At 42.8% G+C, this 22,058-nt stretch overlaps 2 protein-coding genes across 4 annotated transcripts in view; one reads left to right on the top strand and one right to left on the bottom strand.

The window, feature by feature from the left end:
- Positions 1 to 1,020: 1,020 nt before the first annotated feature.
- On the top strand, positions 1,021 to 15,319 carry LOC120055094 (kynurenine--oxoglutarate transaminase 3-like). Of its 2 annotated transcripts, none has more exons than XM_039002998.1 (14): positions 1,021 to 1,112; positions 4,859 to 4,941; positions 5,041 to 5,105; positions 5,395 to 5,539; positions 5,925 to 6,074; positions 6,396 to 6,482; positions 6,606 to 6,734; positions 8,347 to 8,467; positions 8,641 to 8,717; positions 9,384 to 9,473; positions 9,712 to 9,898; positions 10,472 to 10,545; positions 11,193 to 11,279; positions 13,341 to 15,319. In XM_039002998.1, the coding sequence occupies exons 2-14, from the start codon at positions 4,861 to 4,863 to the stop codon at positions 13,359 to 13,361; spliced, it is 1,314 nt and encodes a 437-aa protein (XP_038858926.1). In that variant the 5' UTR covers positions 1,021 to 1,112; positions 4,859 to 4,860; the 3' UTR covers positions 13,362 to 15,319. The 2 variants fall into 2 exon arrangements, with proteins under 2 accessions (XP_038858926.1, XP_038858925.1); XM_039002997.1 differs by lacking the exon at positions 13,341 to 15,319 and adding an exon at positions 11,457 to 12,506.
- Positions 15,320 to 16,910: 1,591 nt separating this feature from the next.
- Positions 16,911 to 22,058, bottom strand: part of LOC120055096 (serine/threonine-protein kinase N2-like) — a 66,494-nt gene continuing 61,346 nt past the window's right edge. For both annotated transcript variants that reach the window (XM_039002999.1, XM_039003000.1), the window contains 6 exons: positions 21,237 to 21,413; positions 19,775 to 19,837; positions 19,549 to 19,625; positions 18,897 to 19,147; positions 18,647 to 18,727; positions 16,911 to 18,493 (listed from right to left, as the gene is read on the bottom strand). In XM_039002999.1, coding sequence (XP_038858927.1) covers positions 18,290 to 18,493; positions 18,647 to 18,727; positions 18,897 to 19,147; positions 19,549 to 19,625; positions 19,775 to 19,837; positions 21,237 to 21,413 — 853 coding nt within the window. In that variant the 3' untranslated portion in view covers positions 16,911 to 18,289. The remainder of the gene's footprint in view (positions 18,494 to 18,646; positions 18,728 to 18,896; positions 19,148 to 19,548; positions 19,626 to 19,774; positions 19,838 to 21,236; positions 21,414 to 22,058) is intronic.

The raw sequence follows: 22,058 nt of genomic DNA on the forward strand, positions 1-22,058 counted from the left end.
TTGTGGGAAGTTTGTGGAAGGCTACCCGAAACGTTTGACCCAAGTTAAACAATTTAAAGGCAATGCTACCAAATACTAATTGAGTGTATGTAATCTTCTAACCCACTGGGAATGTGATGAAATAAATAAAAGGTGAAATAAATCATTCTCTCTACTGTTATTCTGACATTTCACATTCTTAAAATAAAGTGGTGATCCTAACTGACCTAAGAAAATGAATTTTTACTAGGATTAAATGTCAGGAATTGTGAAAAACTAAGTTTAAATGTATTTGGCTAAGGTGTATGTAAACTTCTGACTTCAACTGTATGTGTAATTCTATGGTTACATCACTAGCTCTAGTATATGCCAGTAGCCATGCCTTTAAATAGATAACACAGATTTGAGGAATATCATTTATAGGTGCCTAATGAATTAGAACAGGGGTTCCCAAAATGGTTTGCATCTTAGACCCTTTTTAAAAATTATTATGATAGCAAATTCATCAGGGATCCCTCATAATATCAGAACACAACTCCTTCAGAGTGTGAAAACAATACTCAACAAACATTTTTACTAGGACTTCTGCAGTGCATGGCCAGACTAATCAGACCTTGGGCCCTGGAAAATAAAATTTTATAGGCTCCACTCTTGGCATATCAGAGAGAAAAAATGTACAGGTTTAAAGCTAATTTCGTGCAAATTTACACATTTTACCATGGGGCAGAGAGAAGATATTGAAGTTTTAAAGCAAAATTCTTGCAATTCTACACATTTTTCAAAGGGGCAGAGTGTGCCATTTGCAATTTTAAAGCTTAAATTACAGTGCATTTATGTTCAAAATAACATTTGGGGAGGATTGAGTTGAAAAAATGTATCATTGATGGATTACTGTGGATACCAATATCCCTGTGAGCCACCCAGGCCCATGTTGTGCATCTATACAGTACACGTTACATTTCTTTAGTCCTGTCCCTTTATATCTAACCGAGTGGCAGGTCTGTATTGGTCTGAAACACAATTTGCGGCATGTACCTTTAATGTGGCTGGAGCTGGAGAGAAGTAGACACGCTCATTTTCCCTTGGAATCCACCTCTTCCTCTAATTAAATATCGTTGGTCTATTCTTCAATTGTAAGTATGCTTGCAATGTCCTAAAGTCCGTTTCAAGTACATGTGTGATTCTATTTTGCTTTGCTCGCTTTTGTTCAGAAATAATTTCAATGACGTGCAGTGAAGTTTCATGACAAAATTCATGAAATATTACTGCTATTTGCTAACTGCTAACGTTACTGCTATTTGCTGCGTATATTTTAATACCTTTGGCTTCCTAATACATATGGGTTTCTTATTAATGTTGTACGTTTCGTAATTTAATACTTTGCGATTTAAAACTATTACGTTTTATAACTTTAAAAACGTTTGAAATTTTAAACATGTATATCAGACTCTCTGAATCACGAAAGTGTCAATCATTAATGGGGTTTAGTTTATAACTACGACCCATTCTATTCACTGATTCGATTGGTCAGAGTTGGGGGTGGGGATATTTTGACGTGTAGAATCTAACGACGCAAAACACGAGCTGGTTTTGCTAAACGCGTCTCCTCTCTCTATTTGCAAGTAAGTGAACTAGACATTTCAGGTGCATATTTTATGATCCGTGCTATCCGGAATACTTGGAACGTCCCTATCCCATTGAAGTTGACATTTTAAATGGGAAGGGGTTAAAGGTTAGGGTATGCACCTTCCAAGAATCCCGGATAGGGTTTAGGGTAGGGACGTTTAGTTCAGATCTACTCAGGGGTTTCTAAAGCAAGCCATCTTCAGTTATCTTCCCATTCCAGCTCAGGCTTCATCCTAGGTGCTTTTAGCAACGCTAGTCTATAACTGAAGCTGGTTAGCTTTAGAAAACCCTGAGTAGATCTGAACCAGTACCTGGGCTTGAGGAGAAGAGATCTCCTCCGACGCCCAGAATCCTTCCATTCAAAGTCCCATTGTATTGGATTTGGAGCTCTGCAACCAGAGCCCGACGGGCCCCGACATTATACATTGCTTTAGGTCCGGGTAAGGCCTTTTTTAAACATGATCAATAACTAGGGTACCGGCATTGTTTGGGTATCACTAAATTGATCACTAATATTTTGAAGCTGAGCCGTTTCCATGTGCTCTACTGCACGGCACAGTACAGTCATATGACTAAGATCATAACATGGTGTCAGAAGTGCTTTAACCTTGCCAAATATAAATCAGGAGAGATCCTTTTACAGAAAATAATAGCCTAATGTTCCTTGAGTTTTGTAGTAGTTTAGAGGGATGAACAGTATCTTACTACAGTCTGTCTCTTCATTGAGCAGAGTAGTCCAAGCAGAGCCGTTGCTATGGATACTCATAAACTCGGAGCTGCCATGAGCAGAGCACATGCAGTGCCAGCTGCACACAATATTGTGACAGACAGAGAGGAGCTGCTAATCAGAGTAAAAAAAAAAATGTATTGCAACAATGATAACAATATTACGCATCAATACAGGGACATTCCTGTGAATACAATGAAAAACAAATGAAATAATAGAACAGGAAGCGATGCCCCCCCCCCAAAAAAAATAGAATAATTCAGGACATCATTAATATGTGACAAGGCAATGAGACATTAACAGACATTCAGTGACTTGACTTCTAATAATTTTTTAAGTTTCACAAGTTTGGGGGATTTATGAAATTGTAACAGTTCAATGAAAAAAAAAAAGGAATTTTTCCGCCCCATTTACATTTGTGAATATAATATTTAGCCAAGAGAATAATAATGTTAATAAAATAGTTATGATCGGAATTACAAGGATAGGCATAATGACATTTAACATCATCAAAGGTTAACATAGGTAATTCTGGAGATTTTATACACAACCATTCATGAATTTCAATCCATAGTTTACTAGAATGGCAGGATGAAGAAAATACATGCTCTATAGATTCTGAATCATAGGAACAAAAAACTCAAGGCATTTTGTCAAAATTGAGTCTTTTGTGCAAGAAATCATTAACAGGGTAGAAGGAAGAAAATATTTTAAAATTAGTTTCTTTAACTTTTTGGGATAACGGGACAATTAAGGTGAAAGGTAGTTGCTTTTGACCATAGCATGGGTTGGTCACTTCCATAGCAATATATTGAATTATAATCACCAAAAATTACTTCATTAACTGCCAATCGTATCCACTTATTGTTGCATTTTTTATCCAAAAGATTCAAGTCATTAATTTGTTAACTTGGAAAACAGGGAACAACCTCATAATATAACAAAGTGTTCATAATAAGTCCAAGTAAAGGAAGTGGAATTGCTTTGCAAACCTTCATATATTCTCTCTGAGTAATATTAACCTGAAATTTACCAATGAACTCATCAAACGGCAAAAACTCCTCAGTGTTGTCTACCAAATCACATACAAAATGAATACCCTTGTCAAACCAAAGGCCTTTGAAAATCGATTTCATATTCATTTTAATAACTCTATTTTTCCAAATCAATGTTTTGTGGGGGGGGAATATTGTGCTTGAATATCATTTTCCAGAAGAAGAAAACATTTGCTTGTGAAACTTAGACAATTTCACAGGTAATTTTGGAGGGTGAAAATCACATTTCATTAGGAATTCAAACATCTTCCATTAACTCACTGTAATCTAAAATATCTAAAACCAATCGTATATGGTTATGGAAACCCCTTCCTTTAATGATGGCTGTTTGAGTTTCACTGGAGGGTCAAAGGCATCATCAAGGCCTTTTTTCACCTTGTTGGCATGGGCTAGTAACTTGTAGTCAGTTGTCAACATCGTTGTCCAGGTAAAGAGAGTCCTTCTTTGGTTTGGGTATAAGAACTATTAGTCCCTGTCTCAAAAGAAGGAGGTAAGATAGGATTAGCAATACTCTCTTTGTAGACTGAAAGCAATAACTCTCTAATATCAGACCCAAAAATGTCGATAGAATTCAGGAGTCAGGCCATCCGGTCCAGGTGATTTACCTATAGGCATTTGTTTAATGGCTTGATCCAACTCAGTAATATCTATATCAGAATCACTGAGTTTCTTAAACCTTTATTCTGTAGGCTTAACAGAGTTATTAACTGAATCAAAAAAGGAATCCAAGTCGCCTTTTTTGAAATATGAGATTGATATAGTGAACTGTAGAAAGAGTGTATTTTCTTATTAATCACTTCAAGATCATCAGATATAGTTTCATTATCATAAATGAATGTAATACTATTCCTAGTCTGCCTACTCTTCTCCAAATTAAAGAAATAAGATGGTTTTTTTTCTTCACCTTTTTCAATTCATTTGGACTTTGAATGGATGAAGGCACCCTGTGTCTTATCGTTATATATGTCGTCTAGTTCACATTGGCATTTAGCAAGCTCTGCTTTTTCATCTTCATTTAAATCAGGTTTATTGCTCAGCCTCTTTAATATCAACAATAATGTCCATCTGCTTGGAGAATCTTTTCCGAGCTAGCATTTTACCAGCAGTGATGGCAAGACATCGAATTCTGAATTTAATCATTTCCTATTTGTTTATAGAAGAAAGAGCATAATCGAGACAGGTCTCTGCTAATCAGAGTTACCATGTCCGGGAATTGGACTAGTTTGAAAACTCTGTTGCGGGTGAAAATGTATTGGTTAAAGATTGCAGGGTTTTGGGCTACTTCTAAGTTGCACCACAGCTGCCATGCTGTGCAATCATTCAGTTCTAGTGATTGTCTTGTGTTTATGGCAGAAATATAGTTCACTTTTTTTTCTTTTCTTCTCTGCTGTACCTTTTGGGATCATCAGTTTTGTATTGCAGTGTTGATCTGTCAAATGAAAAATGGTATTGATCTGCACTGTTTTTGTAGATATGAACATTACACGTCGAACCCTCAGCTCTGCATGCCGCTTGATTAACATCAACTGTATCAGAAACATCTCCTACTCACAGGTGAGTGTTATGACATGTTTATAACATTGTTATAGCCTAATATAATGTTGTGTGTAGATGTTCTTGCTTAATCCTGGCATCTCTACTTCTTTCTCTCAGTGTGTTATGACATCATCAAGGCATACAAACTCCAAAAGGATTGAGGGACTGGACAAGAATGTTTGGTAAGTTCGTTGCCGGGTTACCACAACCTGTACTTTGGTCCCACTTACGAAACCAGGGTAGCACCTGATGGGAATGAGTCTCAAACTCTGCCAACCACTTTGCTTTGCGGTGTGCAAGTCAGTGGTTCATTGGATGGTGTATACCATGTGTATCCCGTACATACGAATAATACAACTTGAAAGGAACTTTTGGGGGGGGGGGGGGGGGAGGGTCGTAACGTGTTTAAAAAAACATTCCTTCATTTCATGAATTAAAGGCACAGTAACTAACTGTCTGTGTTGGTGTCAGGGTGGCATTCACCTCGGTGGCAGCAGACCCCACCATAGTGAACCTGGGCCAGGGCTACCCCGACATTCCTCCCCCAGCCTACATCAAGGAGGGCCTGGCTAACGCTGCTGCAGTAGACAAGCTCAACCAGTACACAAGAGGCTTTGTAAGTCTAATAACAGAGTATCTTATCTATTGAAGTGTGATATGTTAGGCCTACATTTAGTGCACCAACATAGAGTCATTGGCACCGGCAGGCATATTGACTGTTTAATGATGTACCATACCAGCCTGCCAACCTGCCAGCGAGTCAGCCTGCCAGCCAGCCTGCAATTGTATAGATTCACTTGTGTGTAAGTTCTAGATCATTCTGAGCTAAACTGGTCAACGGTGGTCATGTAGTGTATAACAGGGTGGTGGTCCCTTTACAGTACACAGCAAGCTCTGTTAGTTAAATAAAACATTGGTATTAGATTGCCTCCAGTCATGTGTAAGTGTACATGATCTTGTATTGCTTCTCTGACACTAGTACTTTGTTTGGTCTCTTACAGGGCCACCCGTCTCTGGTAAAGGCTCTTTCTCAGGTGTATGGGAAAGTGTATGGACACCAGATTGATCCTTTCAAGGAGATACTGGTCACATTAGGTGGCTATGGATCCTTGTTCAGTACCATGCAGGCACTGGTGGAAGTGGGAGATGAGGTGAGAGGTTATTCTTTGTTTTAACCTACTGACTAATATTTAGCCTGGTACCAGAACTGTTTGTGTTGGTCCTATGGTCGTAACAAACAGATTTGGGACCAGGCTAGGACATGTTACACTTTTTGAACCATTTTCACATTTTGATAATGTTTCATAAAAGTTACACCTGTATCTGTAATCTCTCCTCTCCTCTCCTCTCCTCTCCTCTCCTCTCCTCTCCTCTCCTCTCCTCTCCTCTCCTCTCCTCTCCTCTCCTCTCCCTTCCTCTCCTCTCCTACTCTCCTCTCCCTTCCTCTCCCTTCCTCTTCCTCTCCTCTCTAGGTTATAATTATCGAACCCTTCTTTGATTGCTATGTACCCATGGTTCGAATGGCAGGGGCAACACCTGTCTTGATACCATTACGACTTGTAAGTCTACTACTATTCAAAAATATTATAGACAGAGGTTTTGAGTAATTGTGGGAAACATACATATTGCAGAATGACATGCAGTGTTTGACTTCTCTCTTGTCTTCCTCACACACATCTCAGAGATCCAATAAGGAGACCAGTAGTATTTCCAGTGCTGACTGGGTCCTGGATCCAGAGGAACTAGCCAGTAAATTCACCTCAAAGACCAAGGCCATCATTATCAACACTCCCAACAACCCCATTGGGAAGGTAAGTGTGGCAGCAGGTAGCCTAGTGGTTAGAGTGTAGAGGCGGCAGGTAGACTAGTGGTTAGAGTGTAGAGGTGGCAGGTAGCCTAGTGGTTAGAGTGTAGAGGCGGCAGGTAGCCTAGTGGTTAGAGTGTAGAGGCGGCAGGTAGCCTAGTGGTTAGAGTGTAGAGGCGGCAGGTAGCCTAGTGGTTAGAGTGTAGAGGCGGCAGGTAGCCTAGTGGTTAGAGTGTAGAGGCGGCAGGTAGCCTAGTGGTTAGAGTGTAGAGGCGGCAGGTAGCCTAGTGGTTAGAGTGTAGAGGCGGCAGGTAGCCTAGTGGTTAGAGTGTAGAGGCGGCAGGTAGCCTAGTGGTTAGAGTGTAGAGGCGGCAGGTAGCCTAGTGGTTAGAGTGTAGAGGCGGCAGGTAGCCTAGTGGTTAGAGTGTAGAGGCGGCAGGTAGCCTAGTGGTTAGAGTGTAGAGGCGGCAGGTAGCCTAGTGGTTAGAGCGTAGAGGCGGCAGGTAGCCTAGTGGTTAGAGCGTAGAGGCGGCAGGTAGCCTAGTGGTTAGAGCGTAGAGGCGGCAGGTAGCCTAGTGGTTAGAGCGTAGAGGCGGCAGGTAGCCTAGTGGTTAGAGCGTAGAGGCGGCAGGTAGCCTAGTGGTTAGAGCGTAGAGGCGGCAGGTAGCCTAGTGGTTAGAGCGTAGAGGCGGCAGGTAGCCTAGTGGTTAGAGCGTAGAGGCGGCAGGTAGCCTAGTGGTTAGAGCGTAGAGGCGGCAGGTAGCCTAGTGGTTAGAGCGTAGAGGCGGCAGGTAGCCTAGTGGTTAGAGCGTAGAGGCGGCAGGTAGCCTAGTGGTTAGAGCGTAGAGGCGGCAGGTAGCCTAGTGGTTAGAGCGTAGAGGCGGCAGGTAGCCTAGTGGTTAGAGCGTAGAGGCGGCAGGTAGCCTAGTGGTTAGAGCGTAGAGGCGGCAGGTAGCCTAGTGGTTAGAGCGTAGAGGCGGCAGGTAGCCTAGTGGTTAGAGCGTAGAGGCGGCAGGTAGCCTAGTGGTTAGAGCGTAGAGGCGGCAGGTAGCCTAGTGGTTAGAGCGTAGAGGCGGCAGGTAGCCTAGTGGTTAGAGTGTAGAGGCGGCAGGTAGCCTAGTGGTTAGAGTGTTGGGCCAGTAACTGAAAGGTTGCTGGATCGAATCCCTGAGCTGACAGGGTAAAAAATCTGTCATTCTGCCCCTGAGCAAGGCAGTTAAGCCACTGTTCCCCGGGCCCTGAGCAAGGCAGTTAAGCCACTGTTCCCCGGGCCCTGAGCAAGGCAGTTAAGCCACTGTTCCCCGGGCGCCGAAGACGTGGATGTTGACTATGGCAGCCCCTCGCACCTCTGATTCCCCCTTTCCTCTGCGGCAATTCTCATGAAGTAGGCCTCGTACAATTGAGTGATTACTGTCTAGCCATTATGTCCCGAGAAACACTTTCCAATTTGTTCCACCGTCTGAACTATGCCGTCTTGGCGAGGTCTCCCTTGTGAAGAAGTTATTCTGGCCTAAATGGTTCACCCTGGTTAAATAAATAAAGACTTAAATACATCACTACCCTGTCCCTATCACAGTGACTTGTGAGTTTCTGTGTTTAATCCATGTCCCATATTCCAGGTATTCACCAAGGGTGAGCTTCAGAATATCTCCGACCTCTGCATCAAACACGATACTCTGTGCATCAGTGATGAGGTATATGAATGGCTCATCTACAAGGGACACCAACACATCAAAATAGGTACTGTACTTAAATCGTTTTTAGGCTGTGAACATAATTCCTCACATCATATAAGGAAACAGCTGTGTTTTGTGTTTAGTTCAATGTAGTTTAGTTTCATTCCGTTTAGTTCAGTTTAATAGTTTGTCTACCTAGGATTACAGTTTCCTCACCCCTCTTTGTTGTTTTGCTAGCCACTCTTCCTGGCATGTGGGACAGAACGATCACCATCAGCAGTGCAGGGAAGACCTTTAGTGTGACGGGCTGGAAGGTAAGAGCTGGGATTGTTTTTACCATGGGAAACCTCTGTCATGACTTTTAGAGAGTAGGGATTCATTTTAGCATGGGAAACCTCTGTCATGACTTTTAGAGAGTAGGGATTCATTTTAGCATGGGAAACCTCTGTCATGACTTTTAGAGAGTAGGGATTCATTTTAGCATGGGAAACCTCTGTCATGACTTTTAGAGAGTAGGGATTAATTTTAGCATGGGAAACCTCTGTCATGACTTTTAGAGAGTAGGGATTCATTTTAGCATGGGAAACCTCTGTCATGACTTTTAGAGAGTAGGGATTCATTTTAGCATGGGAAACCTCTGTCATGACTTTTAGAGAGTAGGGATTCATTTTAGCATGGGAAACCTCTGTCATGACTTTTAGAGAGTAGGGATTAATTTTAGCATGGGAAACCTCTGTCATGACTTTTAGAGAGTAGGGATTCATTTTAGCATGGGAAACCTCTGTCATGACTTTTAGAGAGTAGGGATTAATTTTAGCATGGGAAACCTCTGTTATGACTTTTAGAGTATTACGTGTGTGTGTCCCGTTTGTTTTATTACGTGTGTGTGTGTGTGTGTGTGTGTGTGTCCGTGTGTTTGATCATGTGAAGTTGAGTTGAAACGGTTGTGTATATTCTAACCAGTAGTCTTTGTTGTGCAGCTTGGCTGGTCTATAGGGCCAGAACACTTGATAAAGCACCTTCAGACTGTAATGCAGAACACCTTGTACACCTGTCCAACGCCGCTGCAGGTAAGGCCTGCTCATCGTTGTAGCAACATGTATTCCGTCAAAGTGTTAAGAAATCAAATGAGTGGGTATTCAAATACTGTTGTAAAACCCAAACCCTCGTCAAAACAACGCATTTTGCCTTGTTGTGAATGGAAACCCAAAGAACGTGCTATTTCCATATATAATACACTACTGTTGACCAGGGCCCGTAGGGCTTTGAATAATGTATGTATATCAAGCCTAGGATCTGTTTCTGCAGGAGGCTGTGGCCCAGGGCCTGCTGAGGGACTATGAGCTGATGGGTCGGCCTGAGTGTTACTTCTCCTCTCTGGCCGTGGAGCTGGAGGGGAAGAGGGACCGCATGGCTGCTATCCTACAGGACGTTGGCATGTCTCCTATCATACCTGAGGGAGGGTACTTCATGTGCGTGGACGTCACACCCCTTAGTAAGATACACTTTTATGAAAATAGTATGTTTTTACTTGGTTGTTGTGTAGATGTGATCATAACAGTGTGGTAAAGATGACATAAGATCTTCCATTTGCTATAATGTCCTAGGAAATAACGATAAACTGAGCCAGGCTAACGCTAAGCTGGGTCAGGCTAACTCTAAGCTGGGTCAGGCTAACTCTAAGCTGGGTCAGGCTAACTCTAAGCTGGGCCAGGCTAACTCTAAACTGGGCCAGGCTAACTCTAAACTGGGCCAGGCTAACTCTAAACTGGGCCAGGCTAACTCTAAACTGGGCCAGGCTAACTCTAAACTGGGCCAGGGTAACTCTAAACTGGGCCAGGCTAACTCTAAACTGGGCCAGACTAGCTCAAAACTGGACCAGGCTACCAACCATGCTTGGGATGATCAGAAGTGTAGAGGTCCTGTCTCTGTCTTATTTAACAGTAGGTAACAGGATGGACCAAACATAAAGAGTTTCTACCTACAGACTGTTTGGCATAACAACTACAAGGACCCTTCATTATTAACTGGCTAGAGTTTGACCCTACTATATTTTTCATGGTTGTAGATCAGGACTTGTCTCATATGGAAGATGATGAGCCTTACGACTACAAGTTTGTCAAGTGGATGATTAAGGAGAAGGTAAGAAAAACCAACAGCTTGATGCCACATCTTATCTGCGTTTCAAATGGCTCCCTATTCCCTTTATTTATTTGTATTTATTTCACATTTATTTAACCTTTATTTAACTAGGCAAGTCAGTTAAGAACAAATTCTTAATTACAATGACGGGCCTACCCCAGCCAAACCCAGACGCCGCTGGGCCAATTGTGCGCCGCCCTATGGGACTCCCAATCACGGCCGGATGTGATACAGCCTGAAATCGAACCAGGGTCTGTAGTGACTCCTCTATGCACTGAGATGCAGTGCCTTAGACCTCTGTGCCACTCGGGAGCCCATATATTGTACTACCTTTGGCCAGTCGAAAGTAGTGCACTACAATAGGGAATAGGGTGCCATAGTGCTCTGGTCTAAAGTAGTGCACTACAATAGGGAATATTGTGCCATTTGAGCCACCTCTGTGGTAACAGTAGGTTTAGGGAACATTTTAACATGAAATATCACTTACTATCACACGATGAATGCAGAGTAATTGTTGTATGTTAACATTGTAGGTAGTATAAAAGGCTTGTTGAATGAAGCACTAGTTCACATGAGGATAATTACTATCAACAAGTTGAACTCTCCAGAGTGTGTTGACGTGTGTTATTGTCCTGGTTTTGTTGTAGAAACTGGCAGCCATTCCGGTCACAGCATTCTGTGGTGATGCTTCCAAGAAGCAGTTTGAGAAATACATCCGTCTATGCTTCATCAAGGTAAACATGGGTTCTCTCATTCAGAAAAACTGACTTTCTCACTGGCCAGTTCATTAGACATAAAGAGTGGACCGTGTTAAAAGATTGGGGTTTAGGATGTATTCTTTCGGTTTGGTTTAACATGATCATGTGATTACTGGAGAACGTATCTCATCACCTGTCTGTGTGTCTCTGTAGCAAGACAGCACTCTGGATGCAGCGGAGGCGATCTTCAAGAACTGGAACAAGTAAAATACGTCCTGTTGGACATAAGGGTTTATCTCAAGACCCTCTCTTTTTACTGTGACACCCCAATAACACGTTACTTTGTAGGACAGGTATGGAACTGTTTGTAGGACAGGTATGGCACGGTTTGTAGGACAGGTATGGAACGGTTTGTAGGACAGGTATGGCACTGTTTGTAGGACAGGTATGGCACGGTTTGTAGGACAGGTATGGCACGGTTTGTAGGACAGGTATGGCACGGTTTGTAGGACAGGTATGGAACGGTTTGTAGGACAGGTATGGAACGGTTTGTAGGACAGGTATGGAACGGTTTGTAGGACAGGTATGGAACGGTTTGTAGGACAGGTATGGAACGGTTTGTAGGACAGGTATGGAACGGTTTGTAGGACAGGTATGGCACGGTTTGTAGGACAGGTATGGCACGGTTTGTAGGACAGGTATGGAACGGTTTGTAGGACAGGTATGGAACGGTTTGTAGGACAGGTATGGAACGGTTTGTAGGACAGGTATGGAACGGTTTGTAGGACAGGTATGGAACGGTTTGTAGGACAGGTATGGCACGGTTTGTAGGACAGGTATGGCACGGTTTGTAGGACAGGTATGGCACGGTTTGTAGGACAGGTATGGTATGGCACGGTTTGTAGGACAGGTATGGCACGGTTTGTAGGACAGGTATGGAACGGTTTGTAGGACAGATATGGCACGGTTTGGCTTGTTTATATTTGTAGACATCTTCATGTTTTTATGTTCATTTATTCATTTATTTTATTGCCTTTCATTTGAGTTTTATCTCATTTGATTGGATGTTATATGACACACACATAGAATGGATTAACTTCCAGGTTTGAATTTCCTCTTTGTGACATCAGCGCTTGCTGAGTAGCACTCGTCATCCTGTCAACGTTGTTTTCCTGTACCCTTCATATGATGTTTTGATCCTGTGTAGCCCTCCTGGTTTGGTGTTGTATTTCATCTGTGAATAAAATATTACTTTTTAAAATATCAGGAATTCAGTCAGTTCTAACCTACATAGGTAGCTAAAACAGAATGTGGTTCTGTGTATGATGAGACTGCTAGTAAAATAACTTTTTTGTCACATGAATGTATTGGTAAAACAAGGATAGTACACCAGAGGAGGCTGGTGGGAAGGAGTTATAGATACATGATCTGATAGGACACACCTACTGTAGAGGCATTATATACCAAGTGGAAATAAGCCGGGAGTATCTATGCCAACGCTGTGTGTACTTTGCACTAGAAATCCTAGCTTTCAGTAGAACCTTGTCTGCCTAATGATGTCCGACCAGTGGATTGAGCTGGTGAATTATGGGCACATGCAGTATCCTCCCACACCTTTTATAACGGAGGACAGTAGGGTTTTATAAACAATGTTCATACTTCACAGCTAGCTTGGTTGTATAAAGACTGATCATACTTCACAGCTAGCTTAGTTGTATAAAGACTGATCATACTTCACAGCTAGCTTGGTTGTATAAAGACTGTTCATACTTCACAGTCAATATATACCTTAGAAAAATCTTGAACTTATTGTAGTGGGCCCAAATTTCATCATGCTACCATTATCATGATTTCTCATTCATGCAAATATTTCCAGTACTGTTCCTAATTACAGTGGAGTCCAGGTTGAGTTTTGCCATCTTCCTGGTTGCATTGCTTCATATAATCTACAGGAAAATGTATGCAGTCTGATTAGGTAAAATAAGGCATAATGCAAATTATTCAAGTTTGGAATGCATAATAAAAAAGGTAATTATAAGATATTACAATATGTTGATTTGAGCATGTTTTCACTTCCTGAATTCAAATTCAAATAAGGGCCTTGAACAAGACAAGTGATGCTTCAAATCAAGCAGGATTTCTATTAAAGGACCGCCAGCCAGACTCTTTCCTAAAGGCCCGCCAGCCAGACTCTTTCCTAAAGGACCGCCAGCCAGACTCTTTCCTAAAGGACCGCCAGCCAGACTGTTTCCTAAAGGACCGCCAGCCAGACTGTTTCCTAAAGGACCGCCAGCCAGACTCTTTCCTAAAGGACCGCCAGCCAGACTCTTTCCTAAAGGACCGCCAGCCAGACTCTTTCCTAAAGGACCGCCAGCCAGACTCTTTCCTAAAGGACCGCCAGCCAGACTCTTTCCTGAAGGACCGCCAGCCAGACTGTTTCCTGAAGGACCGCCAGCCAGACTCTTTCCTGAAGGACCGCCAACCACTCTTTTCTAAAGGACCGCCAGCCAGACTCTTTCCTAAAGAACCGCCAGCCAGACTCTTTCCTAAAGGACCGCCAGCCAGACTCTTTCCTAAAGGACCGCCAGCCAGACTGTTTCCTAAAGGACCGCCAGCCAGACTGTTTCCTAAAGGACCGCCAGCCAGACTCTTTCCTAAAGGACCGCCAGCCAGACTCTTTCCTAAAGGACCGCCAGCCAGACTCTTTCCTAAAGGACCGCCAGCCAGACTGTTTCCTAAAGGACCGCCAGCCAGACTGTTTCCTAAAGGACCGCCAGCCAGACTCTTTCCTAAAGGACCGCCAGCCAGACTCTTTCCTAAAGGACCGCCAGCCAGACTCTTTCCTAAAGGACCGCCAGCCAGACTCTTTCCTGAAGGACCGCCAGCCAGACTCTTTCCTGAAGGACCGCCAACCACTCTTTTCTAAAGGACCGCCAGCCAGACTCTTTCCTAAAGGACCGCCAGCCAGACTCTTTCCTAAAAGACCGCCAGCCAGACTCTTTCCTAAAAGACCGCCAGCCAGACTCTTTCCTAAAGGACTGCCAGCCAGACTCCTTCCTTCATTATCCACCATTACTGGTTAATTTCAACCCATTTTGTATCTGTTGATCTGTGTGGACAAGTTTGCTCTGTTATTTTCTGTCTCTTCCTGCCCCCCAGACAGACAGAGGAGGCTTCTCTGGAATGATCCCAAATTGACCAGCTCCAGGGCAGAGACCCCCACTGGCTTATTTCATCACTTCCTTTTCCTTTTGGAGCAAGAAAGGTATTTCACTGTACTTGTGCATGTGAAATTGAAACTCTTCCGGTCTAGAAATGTCATTTCCCCTGGAGAAAGTTGGGCCTACATTAACATTTCCTTCCTGTCGGTCGATGAGGGACCTGAAGACAAGAACCCACCTAGTCATCACTTTGGCTAAGGACATCCTGTTTGGCCTAGTAATAGATAATACTATAGGTCTACTACTACCAATCTTATATTCTGCTCATAATGTAGGTGGATTTATAGTCCCGTGAAAACTATGTCCAGTTTGGAAGAGAGTGGGGCGAATCCAAGGTTTTGTTCATTGTGAAGGTCTGATGTTTTTATCATGCTTAAGACCTTCAGTAGACAAAACATTCCTATATATCACTTAGTAAAGGGGGCAGGAAAAAGACAGAGTTTCCTATCAATCCCAATGTTGTAAAATATTCCTGAAATGATATCGCCACTGCTCTACCTCTACTTGTATGCATTTGATTAAACAGTATTGGAATATCACCCTCCTTTATCAGCAATAGGTTTATACAGTGTCAGCATGGCTGGGTCCTGCTCTGTCAAACTACACACACCCTGTTTCAGACCAGTCATGCAGGCTGGGGCACAGTACAGCCTCTTCACTGTGCAGCCCTGGACCGTGGGAGAGGGATCCTGTTTCTCAGGTCAGACTCATCTGAGTCAGAGTACACTTGTAGTGTAGCACGCACACACGGTCTGAAACGTGACTTGAGGCTGGTTTGTCAGGTTTCACTAGAGGTACCAGTTTATTATCTACGAGTGTTTCGGTTCAGGATGAACTACCAGTCAAAAGTTTGGACACACCTACTCATTCAAGGGTTTTTCTTTAGAATTTACTATTTTTACATTGTAGAAGAACAGTGAGACATCAAAACTATGGAATCATGTAGTAACCAAAATGTGTTCAAATCTAAATATATTTTATATTTGAGATTCTTCAAAGTAGCCACCCTTTGCCTTTGACAGCTTTGCATTCTCTCAACCAGCTTCATGAGGTAGTCACCTGGAATGCTTTTCAATTAACAGGTGTTCCTTGTTAAGTTAATTTGTGGAATTTCTTTCCTGCCTTAATACGTTTGAGCCAATTAGTTGTGTTGTGACAAGGTAGGGGTGGTATACAGAAGATGGCCCTATTTGGTAAAAGACCAAGTCCATATTATGGCAAGAACAGCTCAAATAAGCAAAGAGAAATGACAGTCCATCATTACTTTAAGACAGTCAATCTGGAAAATTTCAAGAACTTTGAATGTTTCTTCAAGTGCAGTTGCAAAAACCATCAAGCGCTATGATGAAACTAGCTCTCATGAGGACCGCCACAGGAAAGGAAGACCCAGAGTTACCTCTTCTACAGAGGATAAGTTCATTAGAATTACCAGCCAAATAAATGCTTCAGAGTTCAAGTAACAGACACATCTCAACATCAACTGTTCAGAGGAGACTGCGTGAATCAGGCCTTCATGGTCGAATTGCTGCAAAGATACTACTACTTAAGGACACCAATAAGAAGAAGAGACTTGGTTGGGGCAAGAAACACGAGCAATGGACATTAGACCGGTGGAAATTGTCCTTTGGCCTGATGATTCCAAATGTGCGATTTTTAGTTCCAACCGCTGTGTCTTTGTGAGACACAGAGTAGGTGAACGGATGATCTCCGCATATGTGGTCCCACCGTGAAGGTGCTTTGCTGGTGACGCTGGTCTGTGATTTACTTAGAATTCAAGACACATCTAACCAGCATGGCTACCACAGCATTCTGCAGTGATACGCCATCCCATCTGGTTTGCTCTTAGTGGGACTATCATTTGTTTTTCAACAGGACAATGACCCAACACACATCCAGGCTGTGTAAGGGCTATTTGACCAAGAAGGAGAGTGATGGAGTGCTGCATCAGATGACCTGGCCTCCACAATCACCCAATTGAGATGGTTTGGGATGACTTGGACTGCAGAGTGAAGGAAAAGCAGCCAACAAGTGCTCAGCATATGTAGGAACTCCTTCAAGACTGTTGGAAAAGCATTCCAGGTGAAGCTGGTTGAGAGAATGCCAAGTGTGCAAAGCTGTCATCAAGACAAAGGGTGGCTACTTTGAAGAATCTAAAATATATTTGGATTTGTTTAACACTTTTTTGGTTACTACATGATTCCATATGTGTTATTTCATAGTTGATGTTTTCACTATTATTCTACAAAGTAAAAAATAAAAGACAAACCCTTGAATGAGTAGGTGTGTCCAAACTGTTGACTGGTACAGTATATGTTACCAGACTGAACCGTATTCCCCTTTGGCCTCACACCACACCGTTATTCCCTGTTTGTTAGCATACACTACATGAATACCTCAACAACCTATATCTCCTAATCACTTGAAGAGGAATAGCCAGAGACTTTGCTTCCATTATATGAAGTATGTATTTAATTACTTGTGATATGTTGGTCTAATTTGTTCTTGACATGAGCTAGCCACACAGAAACATAGTTGTATAAATGACTGATAATGCATGGTCCAATCAGCAGACATTCTGATTCAGCTAACAGACACAAAAGAAAAAAATGGCCATCGAGCCCCAGAACATTTAAAAACAGTCTAAAATTTGAGATCAAAACACTGAAGAGGTGGTTGTCACACCATCATGACCCATTCCTCACATGAGCAAACATAACACCAGACTAGGACTGTCTTTTCAAAATGACTACAAAAAAGTATTCTTGTTTCGGCATGATGTCACACGCCAACAACAATTACACTTTTGTTATTGTGAATATATATTTCTACATTTCGTTTGAAAATAGCTCAGTCTCTCATGAGCTGCTTGTCTGGCATCTCCATTTTCATATACCTGTATCCAAACATCCTGTAAAACATGATTATACTATACATCAAAGTCAACATGATAGTGTTCCTTCTTATAAAACAGTATAAAACTAAGAGCTTTTTTTCTTTCTTCAATACCACAATACATGATGTATGGGGTGAGGATTGCTTGTGTTTGAGAGGAGGAAAAACTGAAAACCCATCAAGGATTAAAACATCGATTGGAATTAAACTGCTTTACAAGGTTCCAGTGCTCCAATCAATGTCTAATCTTGGCCAAGGTCTCTTCTGTCTGATGCAGATAGTTTGAGAAGAGAAGACTGTATTTTTGGCAGCTGGCTTTGGTAGGTTTTCAGTACCCGATGATAGTTACTGATTGAAAGCCCTTAAATTGTGTTACATTAAACTGTTTAAGGCAACTTTAAAATAAATACAATAACATCCTGCTAGATCAGAATGATAAATGTGGTAATGCCTTTCATATATTTCTTGTTATTGGGCCATAATTCCGTTTCTACACGCCGCATAAGCTATTAACTTGATTTTCAGTCTATCCTTTTTTGTTCAGAGAAATATCTAAGAGAGCTGAAGATGACCTGAGAAGGTGATTATGTGGAATGACCCAGTGATCTGAGAAGGTGATTATGTGGAATGACCCAGTGATCTGAGAAGGTGATTATGTGGAATGACCCAGTGATCTGACAAGACTAAATGATGGCTCTTAGCTGTCTCAAATTGACAGTTAAAAAATACAAATAAAAAAAAGTTGAGTAAAACTTCATAAAATTGCCAATCCCTTACATGGCACAGACAGCAAGGAACAGAGTGCAGCAACTTGTTGTTGATATCCTTAGGGGGGGGAGAGTGTTGATATTGCTGTTGGTCTCTGTTACAGACAGTTCACAGTGTTAGGGAGGGTGTAGTAGTGTTGAGGAGGAGCAGGTCGCTGGTAATTGGCTAACACCAGTCTGCGATGTAGTCAAAGTCGGCAAACATTTCCTGGTCCTCGGCTGTCAGAACCCTGGGCTCCCGGGGCGGAGTCAGGATTGGTACTTCTGAGGTGAACTCGTCGTCAAAGTTACTGACGTCCTCTCTACCCTTGATGGTGGGAATGAACTCTGGCCGCACCTTCTTAGCCAGTAGACCGTCCCAGTCCACACTCTGAGGGAATACAGACCATCAAGAGAGATATAATTTCATTACGTATAGCTCATACAGGTGTTATGAATGTGCTTTTATAATGCATTATGAAGAGTTAATAAACGTTGTGACACTTTGCGATTGGGATCATAAACCAATGATCAGGGAACCTACCCTAAAGAACGGATGCTTTTTAACTTCCTCTGCGTCTTTCTCACCAGCCCCAAGACGTCTCTCTGGGTTTCTCCTCAACAGCTGGGGATAGGAAAAGTCAAGTTAGTTACAAAAAGAACAGGCATTTACATTATACTCCATAAAATGGTGAACAATAGTCCAGGAAACACGACTGAAATCTCAGTGTACGTTGAATTATTTTACATGCCGATCTAAATAACCATTCTGAGATACATAAGTAAACAAGTACCCTTCTCATGATGGAAATAGCTTCGGTAGAGAGGAATCGTGGGTAGCGGACTTCATCGTTTACGATGCTGTCAAACACCTCCTCTTCATCATCTCCAGGGAATGGTGACTCCCCTACCAACATCTCAAAGATGAGCACCCCCAGGCCCCACCAGTCCACGGCCCGCGTGTACGACGTCTCCGTCAGCACCTCAGGAGCCAGGAACTCAGGAGTACCACAGAACGTACTGGTGCGGTCCTGATAGCCCATCCCTACAGGAACACAGCAGCAGACAGAGAGATGATCAACCAAGCCAACTATTACAAAGCAATACCAAAAGGGGTTATTATTCAAGACTGAGGGAGTTAGACATGTCTTGCATTAAACCCCTAGGGCCAGTTTCCCAGACACAGATTAAGTTTAGTCCTGGACTAAAGAGCTGACGGTGTCGAACATTCTGGGGCGGCAGGTAGCCTAGTGGTTAGAGCGTTGGACCAGTAACCGAAAGGTTGCACGATCGAATCCCCCGAGCTGACAAGGTAAAAATATGTCGTTCTGCCCCTTGAACAAGGCAGTTAACCCACCGTTCCTAGGCTGTCATTGAAAATAAGAATAGGTTCTTAACTGACTTGCCTAGTTAAATAAAAGGTAAAAATAAAAATTCTCCACCCACCTTCTTTACATAGGCCAAAGTCAGCGATCTTCACGTATCCCTCTGTGTCCATCAACAAGTTGTCCAGCTTCAGGTCTCTGAAGAAAACGATCACAGAAATGCAAGAGGGTCATTCATCAACTATTGTAGTACCAAATCATCATATGTGGTGCTAGTAAGGGACTAACCAATTCATGTATAGTACAGTAATATATACAGCTGTATGTGAACAGTTGTGTGGGCATACCTGTATACAATCTTATGGTCATGAAGATACTGCAATCCCAAGACAACACAAGCAGCATAGAACCTGATGGAGACAGGAAATAAAGCTGTTAGATGTAAACATGAAAATCTACCACACACACCTACCCACCTGAGAATAAACAAAGCCTCAATTGACATCATTCATTACTCCACTATGAAATTACACCGAATAAAAAAATTCAACAATTTCAAAGATTATAACACTTCATATTAGGAAATCAGTCAATTGAAATAAATTCATTAGGTGCTAATCTATGGATTTCACATGACTGGGTATATACAGATATGAATCTGTTGGTCACAGAAACCTTAAAAAAAGGTAGGGGTGTGGATCAGAGAACCAGTCAGTATATTCAGGCCATCGAACAACTGTGACAATTTTCAGCTTTCAGGAATCGTGTCCAGATCCTTGCGACACGGGGCCGTGCATTATCATATTGCAACATGAGGTGATGGCGGCGGATGAATGGCAAGACAATGGGCCTCGATCTCATCACGGTATCTGTGCATTCAAATTGCCATCAATAAAATGCAATTCTGATGCCTGCCTATACCATGACCCCACCATGGGGCACTCTGTTCACAACGTTGACATCGGCAAAACGCTCGCACACACAACGCCATACACGCTGCGCTGTCTGTCATCTTCCCGGTTGAAACCGGGATTCATCCGTGAAAAGCACACTTCTCCAGCATGCCAGTGGACATCGAAGGTGAGCATTTACCCACTGAAGTTGGTTACGACGCTGAACTGCAGTCAGGTCAAGACCCTGGTGAGGACGATGAGCACGCAGATGAGCTTCCCGGAGGTGGTTTCTGACCATTTGTGCAGAAATTCTTTGGTTGTGCAAACCCACAGTTTCATCAGCTGTCCAGGTGACTGGTCTCAGACGATCCCGCAGGGGAATAAGTCGGCTGTGGAGGTCCTGGGCTGGCGTGACTACAGGTGGTCTGTGGTTGTGAGGCCAGTTGGACGTACTGACAAATTCTTCAAAACAACGTTGGAGGCGGCTTATGGTAAAGAAATTAACATGAACTTATCTGACAACAGCTCTGGTGGACATTCCTGCAGTCAGCATGCCAATTGCACACTCCCTCAACTTGAGACATCTGTGACATTGTGTTGTGACCAAACTGCACATTTTAGGGTGGCCTTTTATTGTCCCCAGCACAAGGTGCACCTGTGTAATGATCATGCTGTTTAATCAGCTTCTTGATATGCCACACCTGTCAGGTGGATGGATTCTCTTGGAAAATGAGAAATGCTCACTAACAGGGATGTAAAAATATTGTGCACAAAATTTGAGAGAAATAAGCTTTTTGTATATATGGAAAATGACTGGGATCTTTAATTTCAGCTCATGAAACATGGAACCAACACTTTACATGTTGTGTTTATATTTTTGTTCAGTATAGTATGGGGATAAGGAGTTGTTACTCACACAGCCCGAGGTTCTTGGAACACGTCTGTGTGTATGTGCATCATGAGGTCACCACCAGCCGCATACTCCATGACAAAGCACACGTGTTCCTTTGTCTGGAAGCACGCAAACAGGTTGACCAGGAAGGGATGTCTGACGTTGTTCACAGTCTCAAAGATACGCTTCTCACACATCAGGCTGAGGATAGGACAGAGGTCAGTTATTTTACCACAGATCATTCTTAATTTCTAAGGATTTTTAATGCATCAGAGAGACAATATAAATCAATATAGATGCATCTCAAAGTTACATTGAGTGGTCAAAACATTAAGAACACCTGCTCTTTCCATGACAGACTGACCAGGTGAATGCTCTGATCCCTTAATGATGTCACTTGTTAAATCCACTTCAATCAGTGTAGATGAAGGGGAGGAGACAGGTTAAAGAAGGATTGTTAAGCCTTGATACATGGACTGTGTGTGTGTGTGTGTGTGTGTGTGTGTGTGTGTGTGTGTGTGTGTGTGTGTGTGTGTGTGTGTGTGTGTGTGTGTGTGTGTGTGTGTCATTCAGAGGGCAATAGGCAAAACAAAAGATTTAAGTGCCTTTGAACGGGGAATGGAAACACTGTGCACCTGGCGACGTGTCAGCGTGCACTGCACCCGGCCCGCCACAGGAGTCGCTAGTGGGTCTTCCGGTCGCAGCCAGCTGCGACAGAGCCTGGACTCGAACCCAGAATCTCTAGTGGCAGGGCCTTAGACCACTGTGCCACCATGGAGGCCCCCTAGGAAGTTGTTCTTAATGTTTTGTACACTCAGTGTACATTGTCATTAAGTTGTCGGCGTT

The sequence above is a fragment of the Salvelinus namaycush genome, chromosome 10, assembly GCF_016432855.1.
Source record: "Salvelinus namaycush isolate Seneca chromosome 10, SaNama_1.0, whole genome shotgun sequence".
Lineage (NCBI taxonomy): Eukaryota > Metazoa > Chordata > Actinopteri > Salmoniformes > Salmonidae > Salvelinus > Salvelinus namaycush.